General features: G+C 48.0%; 2 protein-coding genes across 2 annotated transcripts; both read right to left on the reverse strand.

Moving 5' to 3' along the window:
• Window positions 1-1,022: 1,022 nt before the first annotated feature.
• atg14 (autophagy related 14) lies at window positions 1,023-9,670 on the reverse strand. The gene is made up of 11 exons (XM_026152409.1): window positions 9,260-9,670; window positions 4,796-4,858; window positions 4,587-4,629; window positions 4,177-4,258; window positions 3,866-4,103; window positions 3,539-3,765; window positions 2,779-2,896; window positions 2,587-2,677; window positions 2,375-2,460; window positions 2,114-2,288; window positions 1,023-1,875 (listed from the first exon to the last, which is right to left on the reverse strand). Exons 1-11 carry the CDS (start codon window positions 9,532-9,534, stop codon window positions 1,753-1,755), a joined length of 1,521 nt encoding a protein of 506 aa, XP_026008194.1. The 5' UTR covers window positions 9,535-9,670; the 3' UTR covers window positions 1,023-1,752.
• A 1,813-nt stretch (window positions 9,671-11,483) lies between these two features.
• Window positions 11,484-17,975, reverse strand: tbpl2 (TATA box binding protein like 2). Its single transcript, XM_026152410.1, has 8 exons — window positions 17,772-17,975; window positions 16,041-16,239; window positions 15,742-15,958; window positions 12,972-13,059; window positions 12,805-12,896; window positions 12,549-12,716; window positions 12,374-12,468; window positions 11,484-11,785 (listed from the first exon to the last, which is right to left on the reverse strand). Exons 1-8 carry the CDS (start codon window positions 17,817-17,819, stop codon window positions 11,709-11,711), a joined length of 984 nt encoding a protein of 327 aa, XP_026008195.1. The 5' UTR covers window positions 17,820-17,975; the 3' UTR covers window positions 11,484-11,708.
• Between the last annotated feature and the right edge of the window lie 823 nt (window positions 17,976-18,798).

Here is an 18,798-nt window from a genome sequence, read left to right on the forward strand (position 1 = left end):
AGAATGAAAGAGAGGCAGTCAAAGGAGAGAGCAGGGGTCAGTTAAAGTGTAGTTTAAATAAGGTTTAGTTTGTACTTACACCTGCTGAGACTGAAGGCTGCATGGTGCTCTCAGGGACACAGAAAGCAGATCTGGGGTCAGATTCATCTGATACTGGCTAGAAATAAAATAAGAACTGTTTAGTACACTCACAACGAAAGAAAACGAACACATGTAAACTCCGCGTCAGGGAAGGTAAACCTTCACTACAAGCACACCTGAAGGAAGCCCAGGTGGGTCAGGAGGACCGTGGTAACGGATGGTTGCACTCATTACAGTCACTCTGTACAGTTCACGATCCTGCAGGTGGGCGTCAGCAGCATGCAGTGAAGTAAACCTGCAGATGTGACGAATGCCTGTTGGATGAATGAACGGCACCACACATCCCAAAACATTTTCATTAACTTTGACTGTAACAAGCTTTGTTGGCCCCGGGCCGGCCCTGTTGTTCCGTCTCCACCCGTTTTGTTTTTCCACCAACCGTGCTGCTCGCCTGGTCTGACCTGTGCCACGAACACTATGCAGCCTGGGATCCCTGTGACATCACTGGAACTGCTCAGTCGTGTGAAATCATCACCTGTCCGTGCTCACCTTGTGCTTGCTGTGACAGCCTAATAAACAGACCCATCAGCTGGAGCCGTCCAATCAGACAGCCTGAGCTCAGGTGTTCACACCTGCAGAGCACAAGCAGCAGACGCTGACGTCCCGCCAGCATCGGCGGGTGAAGTCTTTAAATCTATCAACACAGCACGCCGTGGCGTGAATCGTGCGGTTACTGTGGAGATGCTGTGAGTCCTCACACACACGGCTATTACAGGTGTACACTCACCTGTGCTTCAATCCACCTGCAGGCACAGGTGAAGCTGCCTGTACAGCATGTGGATGTCAGCACCTCCTGTGGCCCATGGACCCTGAGGTTAAAGGTCAACGCACGCACACTCTATTAAAAACTCAACTTCAGATTCAAAAAGCAGAAACAGGATTTTATTTCAAACGTCACACAAACTGAAACACTTCAAATAAAACATGTTCGTCCATAAACCGCCATCATCATCAATCCCACTTCAGAGTCACCAGCTCAGCGAAAAAGCGTGAGGCGGCTCGGTCTAGGTTTGATTCCAGCTGCTCTGTGATGGCAGCTCGATTTTCTAAACTGGAGCCAATCAGAAGAGACAATGATGCACGCTCCGCCCACAGGAAGAAACTTTTTTTTTTGAATGAGGCTGAAAATGTACAAGAAAAACTGAAAATAGTGTTTTAATAAAAATGAGTCAGGCTTGGAGTGGCCTCGGCGCCGGAGCACAATCCTCCAATCAGAGCGCATGTTGACCTCGTGGCATCCTGCAGTCTGCTGAATGCGAGCGCTTCCAGTTTCTCATCACGACCTTAAAGGTCACAAAGGACACGTCAGGTCACCGTGACGCCGACACGTTGGAGACTGAGCCACGCCTGTGCGTGGAGCTTACTGCAGAGAATTTATTGCAAAAGAGCTCCGCCCCTCCAGACTGCAACAACCTCGTCCAATCAGAGACTGAGCGGCTCCGCGATACGACCTCACAGTAGGAGAAAAAAAGTTAAACCAATCAAATCAGCAGTGACGCGTCAGCAGGACCTCTCAGCTCCTCAAACAGTACGTTTCTATTTGCAGAGTCTGAAGCGCTGATGGTGACCTCTGACCCCTGAGATCCAAACAAGCCCCAGGACTCCGCAGGGTCAGCGCTGGCCGGTGTAGGTTCTGAGCCAGGAGCTGACTGAGGCGGCGGCAGACGAGATCATCCCTCCGGTGTTGGCGGCGGGCTGCGAGACCTGCAGGGCACTCTGGGAAAGATCCATGGACTGCAGGAGGACAGAGGAGGAAGAGGAGAGGTTAGAGGTCACGAGGCGGAGCCCCGTAACTCTTCTGCACTGATGTCTGACCTATGGAGGTCAAAGTGACTCCTCCCCTCAGGCGCCCCCGCCCGCTGCTGCTCTAAGCGCGAGTCGTCCTTCACACCGAGTTAATAACCGATCGATAATAAGGGTTACGGATCTAAATGATCGAGCAGCTCGGCACAAACGCCTCAGGTGTGTTTACCTGTGAGGGGATATCACAGAACCGCGGGCTGGGCACCGTCTCCCAGTCCGTCCCCAGGTCTGTCTCGTCGTCCGTCACCGCTTCGTCTCCGCTCTCCTCCGCCGGCCCCTCCGCCTCCGGCTCCACGAACTCCATGGACTCCTCCAGGTCGGCGCACACCTCGAACGGACCCGTCCTGAAGCACACGGGTAAACACTGCGTCACTCTCAATCAGCAGATCGCACCCACATTTTCCTGAAATCAAACACTTCACCCCCTCACCTGCCCAGGCTGTCGTTGTCAGGGGCAACCAGAAACACGATGTTCCTCAGGGTGTGATGGAGGTGGAGCTTCTCGCTGTCAACGTGCTGAACACAGAGAAAGGGGGTGAGAGGCGGGAACACAGATGGATCAATCAATCAGAATCAGTCCTGCTGCGTCTCAGAGTCCTCTCGACACAGAAGACGGACAAACAAACAGCGTGCGAGTCTCACCTGAGAGAAGCACAGGTGGAGCACGTTGGTGTTGAGCTTGCTCAGAGCTCGGGTGAAGCGGTAGCGGCTCAGATTGTCTCCGCAGAACTCGCTGAGAAAACAAACAGCACAGAGCGAAGATTAAAGATGGACGCCGCGACATCGGCGAAATCGACCTACCGCTGAGTGGCGCCACTTTTCAAACGTTCCCACCTGTTGCAGAGCTTCTTGGGCAGGTTGACGTCCAGCATGTGGGACAAGATGGTGACGAGCTGCGTGGTGTAGCAGAGGGCGGCGCTGATGGTGTGAGCCGGGTTAATGTGGTCCAGCTCTGTGGCAAAAGGAGGTCAAAGGTCAGGACAGGGTCACCTGAAACCTTTTCAAATGAAAGTTTTCTGAGCACCCACATAAAAATACTCATTATTAAAAAAATTACAAGTAAATTAAGTATTTTAAAATAATTTTAAAATAAAAACAGACGAGTTATAATAACCATGATTTATATTATTATTATTATTATTATTATTATTGGGCGATCGTGGCTCAAGAGTTGGCAGTTCGTCGGAAGGTTAATCGGAAGGTTGCCGGTTCGAGCCCCGGCTCGGACAGTCTCGGTCGTTGTGTCCCTGGGCAAGACACTTCACCTACCGCCTGCTGGTGTTGGCCAGAGGGGCCGATGGCGCAATATGGCAGCCTCGCCTCTGTCAGTCTGCCCCAGGGCAGCTGTGGCTACAACTGTAGCTGCCTCCACCAGTGTGTGAATGTGAGAGTGAATGAATAGTGGAACTGTAAAGCGCTTTGAGGGCCTCGAAAAGCGCTATATAAATGCAATCCATCATCATCATCATAACAACAACATCATCATCAGATAAATACAAGAACAAACTTCTGGCTGAGAAGAAATCTGAACTCAGGGAAAAAATGAGATCAGTTATCAGTACGACCACTAAAGCTCCGCCTCCTCACTCTTCACCTGGGCCCTGATTGGTGCTCTTCTCCTCCACCCAGCTGTAGTAAGCGGAGCAGTCTCCGTTGCTGGGCAGGGCCACAGGGGGCCCCGTGATGCTGATGCTTGTCTCTCCGTTCTGGTCGTCCCAGATCCAGCGTCCCGACAGGTAGGTGGTCCTCCGGGCCTCGGCCAGCTCGCTCACCGTGCTCGAGGTCAGCGGGTCGCACTCAGCCAGGACGTCCGCGGGGTCTCTAATAGATACACGTAGGGGCAGAGAGTGGGATGACAACACGTTTGCTCCATCAGTCCCATCAGAGCGGTTCCTGAAACTCAGAAGGCTCCACCCCCTACCTGCTGCCCAGTTTCTCCTCCTGCATGGGGAAGATGTGGGTGGTAAGGTCGCGGATGTGCTCCCGCCGCAGTGCGGCGAGCTGGCTCAGTCGGCTCTGCAGGTCTCGACTGCGTTTCTCCATCAGCTCACCGAGGCGCCGGTTGTGGCGCTCGATCTTGTCGCGTTTCTCACCGTGGCGAACGGCCCGGCGCTGCAGCCGCTGGACGTCCTCCTGACACCTGGAGAGGCGCTCATTATCTGCGGCAGGAGGGGCAAACGGGTCACGCGACAGCTCACGAACCGTGTCAGTTTTAAACCTGCTGACTCTCACCGTGCCTCGCCTCCTCGTTGCCCCAGGCAACCGCCTCCTTTAGCTGCTCCACCTTCATCTTACACGACATGATCTTCCATTTCTGAGGACAACACACAGATACATCAATTTCTTCCGAACTGGCTTTTAATCAGATTTGAACTTTAATCTGAATGTTCACATTTTTATTTATGCAAACAAGTTAAAACATCTGAATTTATTTCTCTCGTTTCTGCCTCTCAGCTCTCGGCCGATGTTTGGAGGTCAGAGGTGCCACACAGATGCACCTGACGTGCTCTCGGAGAGGATGGGAGGAGCTACAGCGCATTAAAAACTGCAGGTGAGCTCACTGAAGGTAACATTACAGAGCAGAGGAGCGATAAGGAGGCAGCCACGTGCCTGAACGCACACCTATGCAGCTGTGAACTCACCATCTCGTCAGCCAGCAGCTTCCTGTTCATGGCCTGCACAACGCTGTGAGGACAGAAGATGTCACAGGTTATCGCCACAGCTGCTGTTACCAAAAAAACACAAACATCTGCAACACCTGCACAGGTGCTGCCTCAAACAGCTTCACTCGCCCTCCCTCAGTCCACAGCCGTTTGTGACATCACCTGTACCTGTGAGCAGCAGGTTTTACCTCTGCTGCAGCTGCTCCTTCTCCCCCTTCAGCTTCTTCAGCCGCTCAAGCTTCTCAGTGTACCTGCAGACAAACAGCAGATGAGTTCACCTGCAGTAGATAAAGCCTCACACCTGAGAGGATTTTACAGTTTCAGAACCAGAAGCTTGTGGGGATAGGTTAATTGATAAATCCAAATTGCCACTAGGTGTGAATGTGCAAGTGAATGTGAGTGCGAATGGTTGTATGTCCCTGTGTGTTGGCCCTGCGACAGACTGGCGACCTGTCCAGGGTGTACCCCGCCTCTCGCCCTATGACAGCTGGGATAGGCTCCAGCGCCCCCCACGACCCTGAAAAGGATAAGCGGAAGCGAATGGATGAATGGATGGAGAACCAGAAGCCAGCAGAACCAGACAGTCTGATTAAACCCAGCACACCTCTGCAACAGCTGCAGTAACAAAGAGAAGGGGGGCCTGAGGTCATCTCACTGACTCCAGCCTGGGAAACGTCTAACCGGAGCATATGACCTCACTCCAGGGCTCGCAAAATCGCTAGCCCGACGTCCCGGGGCTAGCGATTTTTCCAGTCGGGCTACCAAAATCTCTCTTTGCCCTGCCCGTCGGGCTATCATAGGAAGGAAAAATATATGTCAATGCTTTTGCATTCTTTCGGAAATGTAGCTGGGTAATTATGTCATTGGCATCGGTGAGCCACTGTCAATATGTGACATATTGAAGTCGCGTTTGAATTTGCGCTTGTTTTTTGCTTTCACTTTGCAATCGAGCGAACTGTGTATAGAGAGCGACAGCACTGATTGGTGAGTGGTGATAATTTCGCACCAATTCCTCTGACATCGTCTTATCAATCGTTAGCTTACTATGCAAACATGACAAGTGAAATCTCACGCAGCAAGCTTAAACATGTGAGAGGTTGATCGCGCAGAGAATCGCTGAGCGTTATGTGAGTGCGTGTGTAAAAGCAGCAGATATACACTGAACAAAAATATAAACGCAACACTTTTGTTTTTGCTCCCATTCCCCATGGGATGGACGTAGAGACCTAAAATTCATTCCAGATACACAATATAACCATCCCTCCCAAACAGTGGTCACAAATCAGTCCAAATGTGTGGTAGTGGGCACATCTGCTATATTGAGATAATCCATCCCACCTCACAGGTGTGCCACATCAGGATGCTGATCTGACATCATGAGTAGTGCACAGGTGTACCTCAGACTGCCCACAACAAAAGGCCACCCTGGAATGTGCAGTTTTTTGCGCTATTGGGGGTCTGGGGACCCAGAACCGGTCAGTATCTGGTGTGACCACCATTTGCCTCATGCAGTGCAACACATCGTCGCATGGAGTCTATCAGATTGTCAATTGTGGCCTGTGGAATGTTGGTCCACTCCTCTTCAATGGCTGTGCGAGGTTGTTGGATATTCGTGGGAACTGGTACACGCTGTCGTATACGCCGGTCAAGCACATCCCGAACATGCTCAATGGGTGACATGTCCGGTGAGTATGCTGGCCATGCAAGAACTGGGACATTCTCAGCTGCCATCTGCCCTGAACAATGTGAACCATGATTCATCCGTGAAGCGCACACCTCTCCAACGTGCCAGACGCCATCGAATGTGAGCATTTGCCCACACAAGTCTGTTACGGCGACGAGCTGGAGTCAGGTCAAGACCCCAATGAGGACGACGGGCATGCAGTTGAGCGTCCCTGAGACGGTTTCTGACAGTTTGTGCAGAAATTGTTTGGTTGTGCAAACCAATTGTTCCAGCAGCTGTCTGGGTGGCTGGTCTCAGACGATCTTGGAGGTGAACCTGCTTGATGTGGAGGTCCTGGGCTGGTGTGGTTACACGAGGTCTGCGGTTGTGAGGCCGGTTGGATGTGCTGCCATATTCTCTGAAACGCCTGTGGAGACGGCTTATGGTTGAGAAATGAACATTCAATGCACGGGCGACAGATCTGGTTGACATTCCTGCTGTCAGCATGGCAATTGCACGCTCCCTCATTGCTTGTGGCATCTGTGGCATTTTGCTGTGAGACAAAACTGCACATTCCAGGGTGGCCTTTTGTTGTGGGCAGTCTGAGGTACACCTGTGCACTACTCATGATGTCAGATCAGCATCCTGATGTGGCACACCTGTGAGGTGGGGTGGATTATCTCAATATAGCAGATGTGCCCACTACCACACATTTGGACTGATTTGTGACCACTGTTTGGGAGGGATGGTTATATTGTGTATCTGGAATGAATTTTAGGTCTCTACGTCCATCCCATGGGGAATGGGAGCAGTAACAAAGGTGTTGCGTTTATATTTTTGTTCAGTGTATATTTTAGTTCTGCTGAGCCAAATAAGACAGGTCAAGGTGAAGAAGTAACAGCCAAAGAAAAGCTTACCACAAAACGGAAAAGTTATGACAAATCAGACTATAAGGCAAAAAGAAAGTGCAGCTTTATGGTTTCATGGACAAAATAATTTCTGTGGCTGCAACATGACGAGCTAAATAACCAGAGCTGCACATAAGTGGTCCGCAGGTGCGCATTCAGAATCAGAATACTTTATTGATCCCTGGGGGAAATTTTTTGTTACAGTGCTCCGTTATAAACAAACATTAACAAGACAGACAATACGCTAACTAAGAATAGTACAATATATACATATATACACGCACACATAAAGTCACTTATTAATAAATAGCTGAGAAAGAAACATGTGTAGCTATAGCAGTAAACAGTGTGTTGGGTGGAGGAGTTGTACAGGGAGCCACAGGCAGGAATGATTTCCTGTGTCGTTCAGTGGTGCATTATGGGTAATCTCAGTCTCTCACTGAGCGTGCTCCTGTGACTGACCAGCATGTCATGGAGAGGGTGGGAGGTGTTATCCAACATTGTCTTTATCTTGGACAGCATCCGCCTCTCCGACACACCTTGAGGGAGTCCAGCTCCATCCCCACAACATTACTGGCCTTACAGATCAGTTTATCGAGTCTGTTGGCATCTGCGACCCTCAGCCTTGGTGCAGAATGTGCCGTGAAAATCCCACTCTAGCGGACAAAAACACTGCCTTTTATATGGACGCAAACGCGCGTTGCAACTTCTTATCTGGTGCGCGTCTTTTATTTTGACAGCGAATGCGAACATGTGGACCGCTTATGTGCATCCGTGTAAACAACATAATGTTCTGCCGAGTGTGTTGTTGGTTTTCCCTCGATTTCTGAGTCGACAAGCGTCTTTGTTACTGTGACCAGTCATTTTAAGAAAGGCCCCCATTAGAACCCATGAGAAATGCATTATTGCTCAGTCTGCAATATCTTTCCCGGAACAAACACCAATTGCAAATAGAACAGCGTACTATGTTGCAAAGAGTGAACTACCACTGGCAAAATTTAGCAGTCTTTGCAAACTTCAAAAAGCAAATGGCCTAGATCTTGGTTCCACTTGTCTCTTACCCGTGACTTCAGTGGAAATTTCAAATTCAGGATCTGACACAGACTGATTCATGTCCTACACAGTTCTTACAAGTTCATAGAAATTTCTGTTCAATTAGAACCAAGTATTTGAGTTGATGATTGTAATTTTTATACAATGTTGTTTGTGTGAATTTGTGTTTCAACAATTTTTTGATTAATGGTTTGTTTCCGTTACAATATTATACTTTAATGTATAATATTGTAACGGAAACAAAACATCAATCAAAAAATTGCTCTTTTTTTATTCGGGCTACTTAAATTTATTTTGGGCTACCAAAAACTGAAGAGTCCCTGCCCGAAGGGCTACCAGGGATTTTGAACTTTTGCGAGCCCTGCACTGTAACACAGCAGCTAGCCACCAGGCTAACAATACCAGAGCAGGTCAACACACGATAACCTGAGACCTAGCAGACTTACAAAACTGAGCTAACCGGCCAAATAAAGCTTAAAAAGGCTAACAGGCTAACCGAGGCTAATCTAGCTGAGCTAACAGTAACAAATGTTGATACAAAGGCTAACCGAGCTAACAGGCTACCTGAAAGTTACTTAGCTAACCACCGTTAGCTGCTAATGCTAAGCGCCGTTTTCAGGTTAGTTTACACCTTTTTAAAGACGAGACGGTGCGACTGTGGAGTATTAGCGTGTCACACCTCCGGTCATTACACCGTAACTTCTGACGTTTGAGAAAATAAAGAAGAGTTTCTGATTTTAACAATAATCGCGCTTCGATTTAGCTGAAACACCTGTTTCACCACAGCAGTGTTATTTGGGCTCCAGGCTTCGGCTAATGTCCCCACCAACAGAGCAGTCAGACAAAGAAAGCCGTAAAAAGCGTTTTTTTAAGACGCAGTCGGTGCTCACAACGACGCCGAACGGCACCGACAGCTCCCGTTAACCCCAGGCGAAACGGAGCAGCTCCCCGGTGCTGCGTGTCCGCAGAGGAACGTAGGAACGGGAAACTTTGAGCGTGCGTCGGTGGAATTCGGCTCCGGTGTTTACCTCTCTGTGTTCCTGCCGTCGAAGTACACAAAGTCTCCGGCCTGCACGCAGCGAGCGCAGGTAAGCCTGCGGCGGGAGGTGCTGCACAGAGGGCAGCGCTCCACGGCTACGTACAGCCCCTCCGCGTCGTCCACGGACTCCAGCATAACGCAGCCTTGCGCGGAATGGGCCGAGCAGCCCTGCGCGGAATGGGCCGAGGCCGGCAGTGGAGGGCGCGGTGACGGCCGGGCCGCAGAGGCTGGAGCGGGCCGGGCCGGGCCGGCGGAGGACGCCATGCTAGCTGCGCTGTCTGCGGCTCCGCGAAGGTCGGCCTGCCGCTAACGTCTCATAGTTTAGAGCCAACGCACAGCTGTAACCCGAGGACAGACCGCCACTTCCTCTTTCTAACAGCGTGACGGGTTTGTTTATCTGATGGCGTCACGGGTGGGCGGGGTCAGGCATACGTCACCATAAAAACATGGGAGGTTGTTAAAAGTAATTCTGCTCACAGAGCTCAACGTGAACGACTCATCAGGTGATCGGAGAGTTGGTGGTTCGATTCCTGGCTTCCACATCTGCATGCCAAATATCCTTATAGAGGATACGAACCCCGGGTCACTCTCTGATGCTCCGTCGGAGTGTGGATGTTGTACAAAGCACCGAGTGCTGCATAAGAATCAGTCCATTTATTCTGTGAAGTTTTCATGAACTCTGCAGCCCCCACGGAGATTTAAACACGAGCCTCCCATTGGGTCATTACTAGGTCATTACTGCAGGGATTAATAGGTTTAACAATTTCTATGACTCTGTGGTGGCCTCAGCCATCTTTTATGGTGTGGTCTACTGGGGCGGCAGCATCTCTGCCGGGGACAGGAAGAGACTGAACAGGCTGATCAGAAGGGCCAGCTCTGTTCTAGGATGGCCTCTGGACCCAGTGGAGGTGGTGAGTGACAGGAGAACGGCGGCTAAGCTTTCATTCCTGTTGGACAACATCTCCCAGCCCATGCAGGAGACTGACAGCACTGAGCAGCTCCTTCAGTGGCTGCAGCACCCACGGTGACTCTACAACAAAGACTCCAACTGATCAAACACATCCACACATGTGCAATACTCTTTTCTGACAAAGTTGCATTTTTACTCAGTTGTTTAAAGCACTTGAATTTATTTATTTTTATCCTATTGTATATTTTATTCTATTCTGTACAGTTGTGTATAGTATATTATTCTTATTGTATTCCAGTGTTCTTTAATTTTTGCTATACAACTTTGCACTGTCCACTTTTTGCTGTGACAAAACAAATTTCCCACGTGTGGGACTAAAAGTTTCTTTTCTTATCGTAACTGGGAACAGCCGAAAAGCTCCCAAACTCAGTTTCATCATAACAACAATTAACTCACAAAAAAAGTCAGCTTCAGTGAATAGGTGAGGATCTCAGAGAGGAGCACTCTCAGATGTCTTAAAAAAAAAAAACCCAAAAAAAAATAAATAAAAACCTGTGGGGCGACATGTGCTGTGACTGTGGGAAATTAGAAGGATCCAATTATTGGTGCTCTTCGAGCAAACAAAATCACGAGTGAAACGTGGAAGGACAGAAGTGAACCATCATCTCCGATCGTCTCCAGGCTGGGAAAGGTTGCGTGGGCTGATGAGCTCCTGGCCGAGGTAACTCGTGCCTCAAGTCTACAGCGCAGGTTATGATCCAATCAGGTTTTAGTTCAGCCACATCATATGACCTACAAAGTTATTCGTCTGTGGGGTTTAGTTTACAGATGACAGACAAATGAAACGATACCACAGCAGTGCACGCCGTCCTCACAGCTACAGGTGGGCCAATGAACTGTCAGCGTGAGACTGAGGGTTTGTTGCTGCTGCGTGTTTGTCCAGGATCGTCAAAGACTCGAACCTGAGCCCAGTTCACAAAACGAAGGCCGTCTCTGAATGTCTGATCAGTCAGGTGAAGGCCTGCCCTTCAGAATAAAACCGCTGTAATGTTTTTCAGAATAAAAGTTTGAAAGCCATCTTGAAAGGTTATGAAGAGCAGTTTGTTGGAATAACGTAATCCAGATGAGACTGTCTTTTTGTATCTGGTGTGTTTCCCACAATTACAGAAGCTCAGGTGTGAAAAGCTCAGTATTAAATTTGGGGTTTTGAGTGACACCTTCTTCCAAACTGTTCCTGCGCTCCAGCTTCAACCGCTCAGTAAAGATGGTTTTAAGGGCCGTACAACGTACACAGAAACCTTGATTATTTTCAACAGCTGATGTCTCCACATTTATTCACTCAGTGGAAATGTGTGTATGAAAACACTGAAGTCACATGACTCTTAGAAAACAGATTCTCAGGATGGTGAACTCTTGAGCACAGACTAAAACATATCCCATCCCATAACTCTGCAGAGCGACTCAAAGTAAAACATATTTAGCCCAAATATCGAATCAGATATGTACACAGGAACAGGAAGTGCCGCTCTCACTGCTTCCTGAAGCCCTTCAGGATTGGATAAATGTTCTCGAACGCTTCGTAGATCTCGGCTCGCTCTTTGGCTCCTGGAAGGCAACAGCTCGGTGATTAGCACGGTGTCATTCGGTCCCATTTCATGATTATAAGAGTCACATTTCTGAGACATTTTCAAAATAAAATACAGCATGGATAGAAAGCAGCCGGTGTTACGTCATCATTTAGTCATGTTTCTACAGTTTTTTTTTTTGCAGGAAGTCGTTTTTTTAAGATCAGATCCACATTTTGGACTTAGCAACAAATTGAAGACACGACAGATTTTCAGTTTACTTTGTATTTCAAAGATATTTTAAAGATCATATCATTTTCTTTAAATAGGATCGTTTTGGCCTCTTAATTGGATAGAGACAGTGGGCACAGAGCACAGGTCGGACTTGAAACCCAGCCGCTACTTTGTGGCCACGCCCCTCGCCGGTAAAGGTGAGCTGGTGCCCTTTAAGATCATGTGACTGCAGTCATTTTGTAAATGAAAGGCCTGTTTGCAGATCTGTGTTGAACGACAGACTTAATAATGATTTCATACGAAGAAGAGTTTTGTCTGTAATCTGGTGACAGATCAGTGCTGAAGCTTCAGTTTGTGTCTGTGCTGATGAACTCGGACGTGTGGAGGCGATTACCCGTCAGAACCACCTTCCCCGACACAAAGATGAGCAGGACGATTCGAGGCTTCACCATCCGGTAGATAAGTCCCGGAAACAGCTCCGGCTCGTAACTGTGGAGGGAATGCAGCGCCGGTCTGAGGAGCGCTTTAAATCAAGGTTAAACACCACGGGGATCAGGTGCGCTTCTTACCTGCTGAACTGCTGGTGGGTCAGAACCAGTCCTTCCAGTCTGATAGGGAAGCACACGTCACAGCTGGCCACCATGTTCTGGATCTTGAACTCCAGGAAGCGGGCGGGGAAACCGAGTTTCTGCACCACCCGGGCGTACTTCCGGGCCGCCAGGCGCGACTGCTCCTCACTGCACGTGCTCAGACACAGACGTGAGGGAGATTACGCTTTAACACAGCATGCTGCTCACACCTGAACCATCTGCGTGATGGACTGACCTCTTGGCTCCTGTGCACACCATCTTCCCAGAGCTGAAGATCAGAGCTGTTGTTCGTGGCTCGCGGATCCTCATGATGACCGCAGCGAAGCGCTGAAATGACACGAGAGCGATGAACCCCGCTGAATGGCGTGGGATTCAGATCAGAATTTTCAGCGATGTCAGTACCTTTGGGTTGTACTCTGCGTTTCGGGCCTGCAGGGCGATGAACTTCAGATCCAGCGGACAGCCCAGATTCACCGTGGAGACGATGTTCCTGCACAGGAAGCAAAGCAGGAAGTGAAGGTTAACCCGTGCCCCATGTCTGAAACCCACCACTCACACGACAGTTCGGACGCCTGCGAGCAAGATTAGTTTAAAGGCACCTTTTGTTATTATCACCACCAGGGGGCGGCGTTTCACCTGTGGGCGCTGCCTCGGTGCTCTGTCACAGCAGTTATTTCTTCACTTCCTGCTGTACTCAGGACTTTACAGTCATGAGCTTTAACCTTGTCACTACCCGATCCGTACCGGAAACCCGATCGGTACCCCGCATGAGCGAAAGGTGTCTACTTCCGGTCGAAGCATTTTACGATAGTTACAGGTCAGAGTATCTGTTAAGGGTGGCTGTAGCTCAGGTGGCAGAGCAGGTCAGCCACTAATCAGAAGGTCAGTGGTTCGATCCCAGGCTGCACCCTGGCTGCATGCCAAATATCCTTGGGCAAGATACTAACCCCGTGTTTGCCTACTGGTGGTGGTCAGATGGCCCGGTGGCGCCTGTGTCCGGCAGCCTCGCCTCTGTCAGTGTGCCCCAGGGCAGCTGTGGCTACAATGTAGCTTGCTATCTCCAGTGTGTGAATGTGTGTGTGAATGGGTGGATGACTGAATGTAGTGTAAAGCGCTTTGGGGTCCTATGGAAAAAGCGCTATACAAATGCAGGCCATTTACCATTTAAGATGTTAAGAATAACAAGTATCTCTTAAAATGTTTCCGATAATGAAACATTTAATATAATGTAGACAAAAACAAAAAAATAAAAAGATAGTGACAGATCGGGACTCCCAAACCTTACTGCGCATGTGCAAAGTCGGACCGTACAAATCGGGTCTACCCTGTCACTACCCGATCCGTACCGGAAACCCGATCGGTACCCCGCATGCGCAAATCTTACGTCACTTCCTCTCTTTGCCAACATTGCGACATTCAATATATTTGAATGATACGGTTAGCGCCCAGTTAGCTCCTAGCATTTCTCAACAGCTCTGCCTCCTTTTCGACTACCGGGACATTTAAACAATGGATAATCCGTATCCGCAACAAATTTTTGCTTTTTTCCTCAACAGAGAGCGTTCCCCGATTGAACAACAGCGCCATAAAATAAGAAGAATGGCGCCTAATGACAGAGTTAATAATACAGACTTTATAATATGTCACGTGAAGATTCAGCAGCCAGATGAAGTGTTTACTGGCAACTGACAGTGATAGCGGACATTAACAGAATCAGAATACTTTATTGATCCCTGGGGGAAATTATTTTTTGTTACAGTGCTCCATTATAAACCAACATTAAGACAAGACAGACAATACACTAACTAAGAATAGTACAATATATACATATATATACATACATAAGTCACTCATAAATAAATAGCTGAAAAAGAAACATGTGTAGTTATAGCAGCAAACAGTGTGTTAAGGGTTCATTCGCTCAGTCAGCAGGTGGCGGTATCCTCGTACACTGGGAGTACACTGCCATTAAACGGTACGGATCGGGTAGACCCGATTTGCACGGTCCGACTTTGCACATGCGCAGTAAGGATTGGGAGTCCCGATCTGTCACTATCTTTTTATTTTTGTCTACATTATATTAAATGTTTCATTATCGGAAACATTTTAAGAGATACTTGTTATTCTTAACATCTTAACAGATACTCTGACCTGTAACTATCGTAAAATGCTTCGACCGGAAGTAGACACCTTTCGCGCATGCGGGGTACCGATCGGGTTTCCGGTACGGATCAGGTAGTGACATACCTGATCCGTACCGTGCATGTGCAGGGGTTTTCTTCTTCTTCTGTTCGTTTAATGGCAGTGTACTCCCCAGTGTACGAGGATACCGCCACCTGCTGACTGAGCGAATGAACCCTATTGTAAACTGAATTAGCGTCATTACAAACGTGTGTTAAATGTGATTTAGTGATAATCGAATGTGTTTAAGCTTGTCTGTGTGGAGAGGATTGTTGGAAAAGTGATGATAATGTCCGCTATCACTGTCAATTGCCAGTAAACACTTCATCTGGCTGCTGAATCTTCGCGTGACATATTATAAAGTCTGTATTATTAACTCTGTCATTAGGCACCATTCTTCTTATTTTACGGCGCTGTTGTTCAGTCGGGGAACGCTCTCTGTTGAGGAGAAAAGCAAAAATTTGTTGCGGATACGGATTATCCATTGTTTAAATGTCCCGGTAGTCGAAAAGGAGGCAGAGCTGTTGAGAAATGCTAGGAGCTAACTGGGCGCTAACCGTATCATTCAAATATATTGAATGTCGCAATGTTGGCAAAGAGAGGAAGTGACGTAAGATGTGCGCATGCGGGGTACTGATCGGGTTTCCGGTACGGATCGGGTAGTGACAAACCTCAGTGACTGTTTTTCTCTTCCAGTTGTCATCAGACCAGGTGTGGATTAATGACATCACAGCCACACCTTTCTGATCCAGATTGTATTATTGCACAACTGGTTTTCAAAGCAATCCTGTTAATCATTTACTGCACTAAAATTCTGCTTTTTTGACCGCGTCACTGGAAAGAAAAACACAGCGCACCTATGCAGGTCACCCTCAGTTCTGATTGGCTGTCTCCTGGAAGCCTTCCGAGGTGCTGGGATTATGGGGAGTTTTAATACTGTATGAGAACACCAGATGAAGAACGGCTTCCGTGTTGTTCAGCAGTGACTTACTGTAACTGCGGGATGATTCCTGACCTCTCTGTCACAGGTGTCACGGGGGTCATAGGGGTCATGGGGGTCATGGGATAGAAGGGGGAGGCCCTGGTCCCCGCTCCTGATGTGGACACCTCCTGTGTGCCCTCGGTGGTTGTGGATTCCTGGGAGTTGTGGTCCACACCAACACCGCTGTCCTGAGACACGTCCAGAGCTGCAGACCCGCCTTCCTCTCCTGGAATAACATGGCGTACAGGTGAGACACTAATGTCACTGGCTGCTAGGTCGTACACACCCACTGTCTGCTGATGTCATACCTGATACGTCATGTCTCGGTTCCTCCTGTGTGCTAAGTTCATCGGGAAGGAAACTGAGGTCAAGCTCATCACCGGCCTCACCGCTCACTCCAGACTTCTCTGATGGGTAGGCGGGGTCCTGTGCCAATTGGGAGGGGTCCTGTGGAATGAGGGCAGGGCTTTGAAGACCAAGCCCCTCCCCCAGCATAAAGCCAGAGTCCTACAGGAGAAAGAAGCCTGAATAAGAGTTTGATTATACATTTGTGTTTGAGTAATGCCACCTGTACCATCTGTCATTTTTTCCAGGTTCATCTCTTATTTAATTACCACCAGTTTCATTAATGATTACTAGGGATGGGTAAAGGTATCCGGTGCCATGACCAGACCGAAAAGCAGCACATTTCGGTGCTTTATTTCGGTGCTTTTTTTTTTCCTGAGCTGTGATACACTTCTAGCCAATCATTTTACGTTTCCGAGGATAATAGGCGGGTCCAGGTACGTACGTTCTTTTAGAGCAGAGCTACAGATTAAAAATGCCCAAGGTGAAGCAGTCAAAAGTCTGGCTGTACTTCACAGCAAAATAAGCAAACTCAGCAGCCTGCAACAAGTGCTTTAAGCTGATACTGTGATACTGTCAAAGGAGGTAACACCTCGAATCTGACAAAACACCTGGCGACGCATAGCGTTTTTTTTTAAAGCTGAGAAATGCGCCATATTTGATAGCTTGCTGCAAGACCTCACACCAAGCACATCTACTGCGGGTGTAGCCGTAGCCCTGCCAGTGTAGCAGAAATGATGACGGATGATGATGGCAGCAGCAGCCGTTCTTCTCTGCGTGAGTAGCTTAATGTTGTTCGTGTGTAATTTACATTGAGTAGGCTAACCACGTTATTACATTAATGCATGTAAGGTGAACTAGCAAACACCGTCGTAGTTACATGCGGCTGTCTACTTGTTTGATAGCAGATGCTCCCTTCACCCTGGCCCAAAAGGCTAAAATGACCAAAGAAAAAGTGGAAAACAATTAAACATGAGAGGTTTTTGGACAAAGTTTGTGTTTTTTTCCCCATTGTTTAAGCACTGCTTTCAGCCAAGAGTGATGCCATATATGCCCCATAGCTGCAGAAAAGGCTAACATTGTTATCTTTTTTACAAAAAAAAAAAAAAACAACACAGCTGAACACGAGGTTTTTGGACCAATTGTGTGTTCTCCATTCTTTAAGCACCGGCACCGTTTCAAAAGTACCGGTTTGGCACCGGTATCGGATAAAACCTAAACGATACCCATCCCTAATGATTACATTTACTGATTTGTTCTCAGATGACTCGCACTAGTTTTTTGATAGTTGTGCAGCTCCTGTTCACTTTGAATGGGTTTGCACGTAAGGGTGACGTTCTTCCTCTCAGTTCAGGACTGTCTGCAGGATTTTGAACACACATTAACACTTTTCACAGATCTGAGATGTGAGCCGAACGAGCACAGACGGGAAACAGTCATTCAGTACAGAAGCTCAGAGGACCCAGAGCTGGCCTTCAGTACCAAATCTACACTCGACTGCTGGTTTACTTCATGTTTCATGGCTTTCGTTTTTACAGATGTGCGCTGAAGATCGGCTACTCTGGCTTTCACTGCACATTTTCTGTTTTAATGAGCAGAACAAACTTTTTTTAGAGGCTCAGGCGGAGGACTGAAGACCAGAGAGAGTCCAGACTCACCCAAACCTGCTGACATCACCTCTTTCTCACACTCACGTTTGCAATGGAGTCTTCAAAGTAACGCTCCAAAGCCGACTCGTCCATGACGCCACAGCATTTGACCTGATCCAGGTAACCATCGACAGCCTGATCCAGACCGGATCTCAGCACAGGTGCGTCCAATCAAGCACTCAGCTGCTGACAGCTTCCTGTTTGCTGCTCAGACTCAAACAGGCTCAGCTCCCAGGATAACAGCATTCACAGGCTGCTCCTGTCTGTCAAATTATCATGTTTATTTTCACCTGTGGGGGGTGGAGCCTCACACACAAACTTCCTTTTTGTTTCCTCTCACTTTTCTGCTTCTCCACTGATTTTTCTGATGAAGCAGAAAAAAAGAGAAGACACCCCCGACAGTGATGCATATTTCACTTCATTTTTGAATAAAGGTTTAAAGAAGATCACGTGGTGTTTCACTACTCTGCTGGGGGTCGTGCACATGCTCCCACCCAGTGGCACTCCTAGCCCCCCCCCGAAACCCTCAAATTTCTTGATATTCACTTATAATCCCCTCTGTTAGTCCCTGATATTTATAATTGAGTGATCTCTGTATATTAGTGCTATTGCTTACATGTGTAAAATCTGTAACATAATGTATTGTTTGGAGTTTACTCTGTTACTGTTGCTATTTTTACCATTTCTTCTTGGAGCAACTGTAACACATCATTTCCTTAGGGATTAATAAAGTATTCTGATTCTGATTGTTTCAGGATGACCTGTTATTATCCAGTCACACATCTGCTTACCTGCATCTGTTGCTCGTTTCTCCGCCTCTTCTTTTCTCTTTTTTTTCTAAACTGAGCTCCTGATGGCTTTGAACTTTTCTTGTCCATCTTACATTGGTTTAATTTTGCACTCCAGTATGAACACCCATCATTGTGTGTGAGACTTTAAATCATCAAACTGTAAATTATAAATTTTAAATTGTTATTGATCCCTTTACCCCGAGTCATAAAGTGTATGTTTATTTTCTTACTCCTCTTATATTTATTGTTTGTTTACTTGCACTGCTGTAACTGGAGCCTCG

The sequence above is a fragment of the Astatotilapia calliptera genome, chromosome 19 (assembly GCF_900246225.1).
Source record: "Astatotilapia calliptera chromosome 19, fAstCal1.2, whole genome shotgun sequence".
Taxonomy (NCBI): Eukaryota; Metazoa; Chordata; class Actinopteri; order Cichliformes; family Cichlidae; genus Astatotilapia; species Astatotilapia calliptera.

What these genes read in the sequence shown, in the direction of transcription:
- atg14 (XM_026152409.1), bottom strand. Translation starts at nt 9,534, where the DNA reads ATGGCGTCCTCCGCCGGCCCGGCCCGGCCCGCTCCAGCCTCTGCGGCC. An exon ending in GAGGAGAAACTGGGCAGCAG is followed by an intron (nt 3,766 to 3,865) that starts GTAGGGGGTGGA and finishes TGTATCTATTAG; the next exon opens with AGACCCCGCGGACGTCCTGG. An exon ending in TCTGTGATATCCCCTCACAG is followed by an intron (nt 1,876 to 2,113) that starts GTAAACACACCT and finishes GTCCTCCTGCAG; the next exon opens with TCCATGGATCTTTCCCAGAG.
- tbpl2 (XM_026152410.1), bottom strand. Translation starts at nt 17,819, where the DNA reads ATGGACGAGTCGGCTTTGGAGCGTTACTTTGAAGACTCCATTGCAAAC. An exon ending in TTGAAGACTCCATTGCAAAC is followed by an intron (nt 16,240 to 17,771) that starts GTGAGTGTGAGA and finishes TTTCTCCTGTAG; the next exon opens with GACTCTGGCTTTATGCTGGG. An exon ending in GGGGAAGGTGGTTCTGACGG is followed by an intron (nt 11,786 to 12,373) that starts GTAATCGCCTCC and finishes GTTGCCTTCCAG; the next exon opens with GAGCCAAAGAGCGAGCCGAG.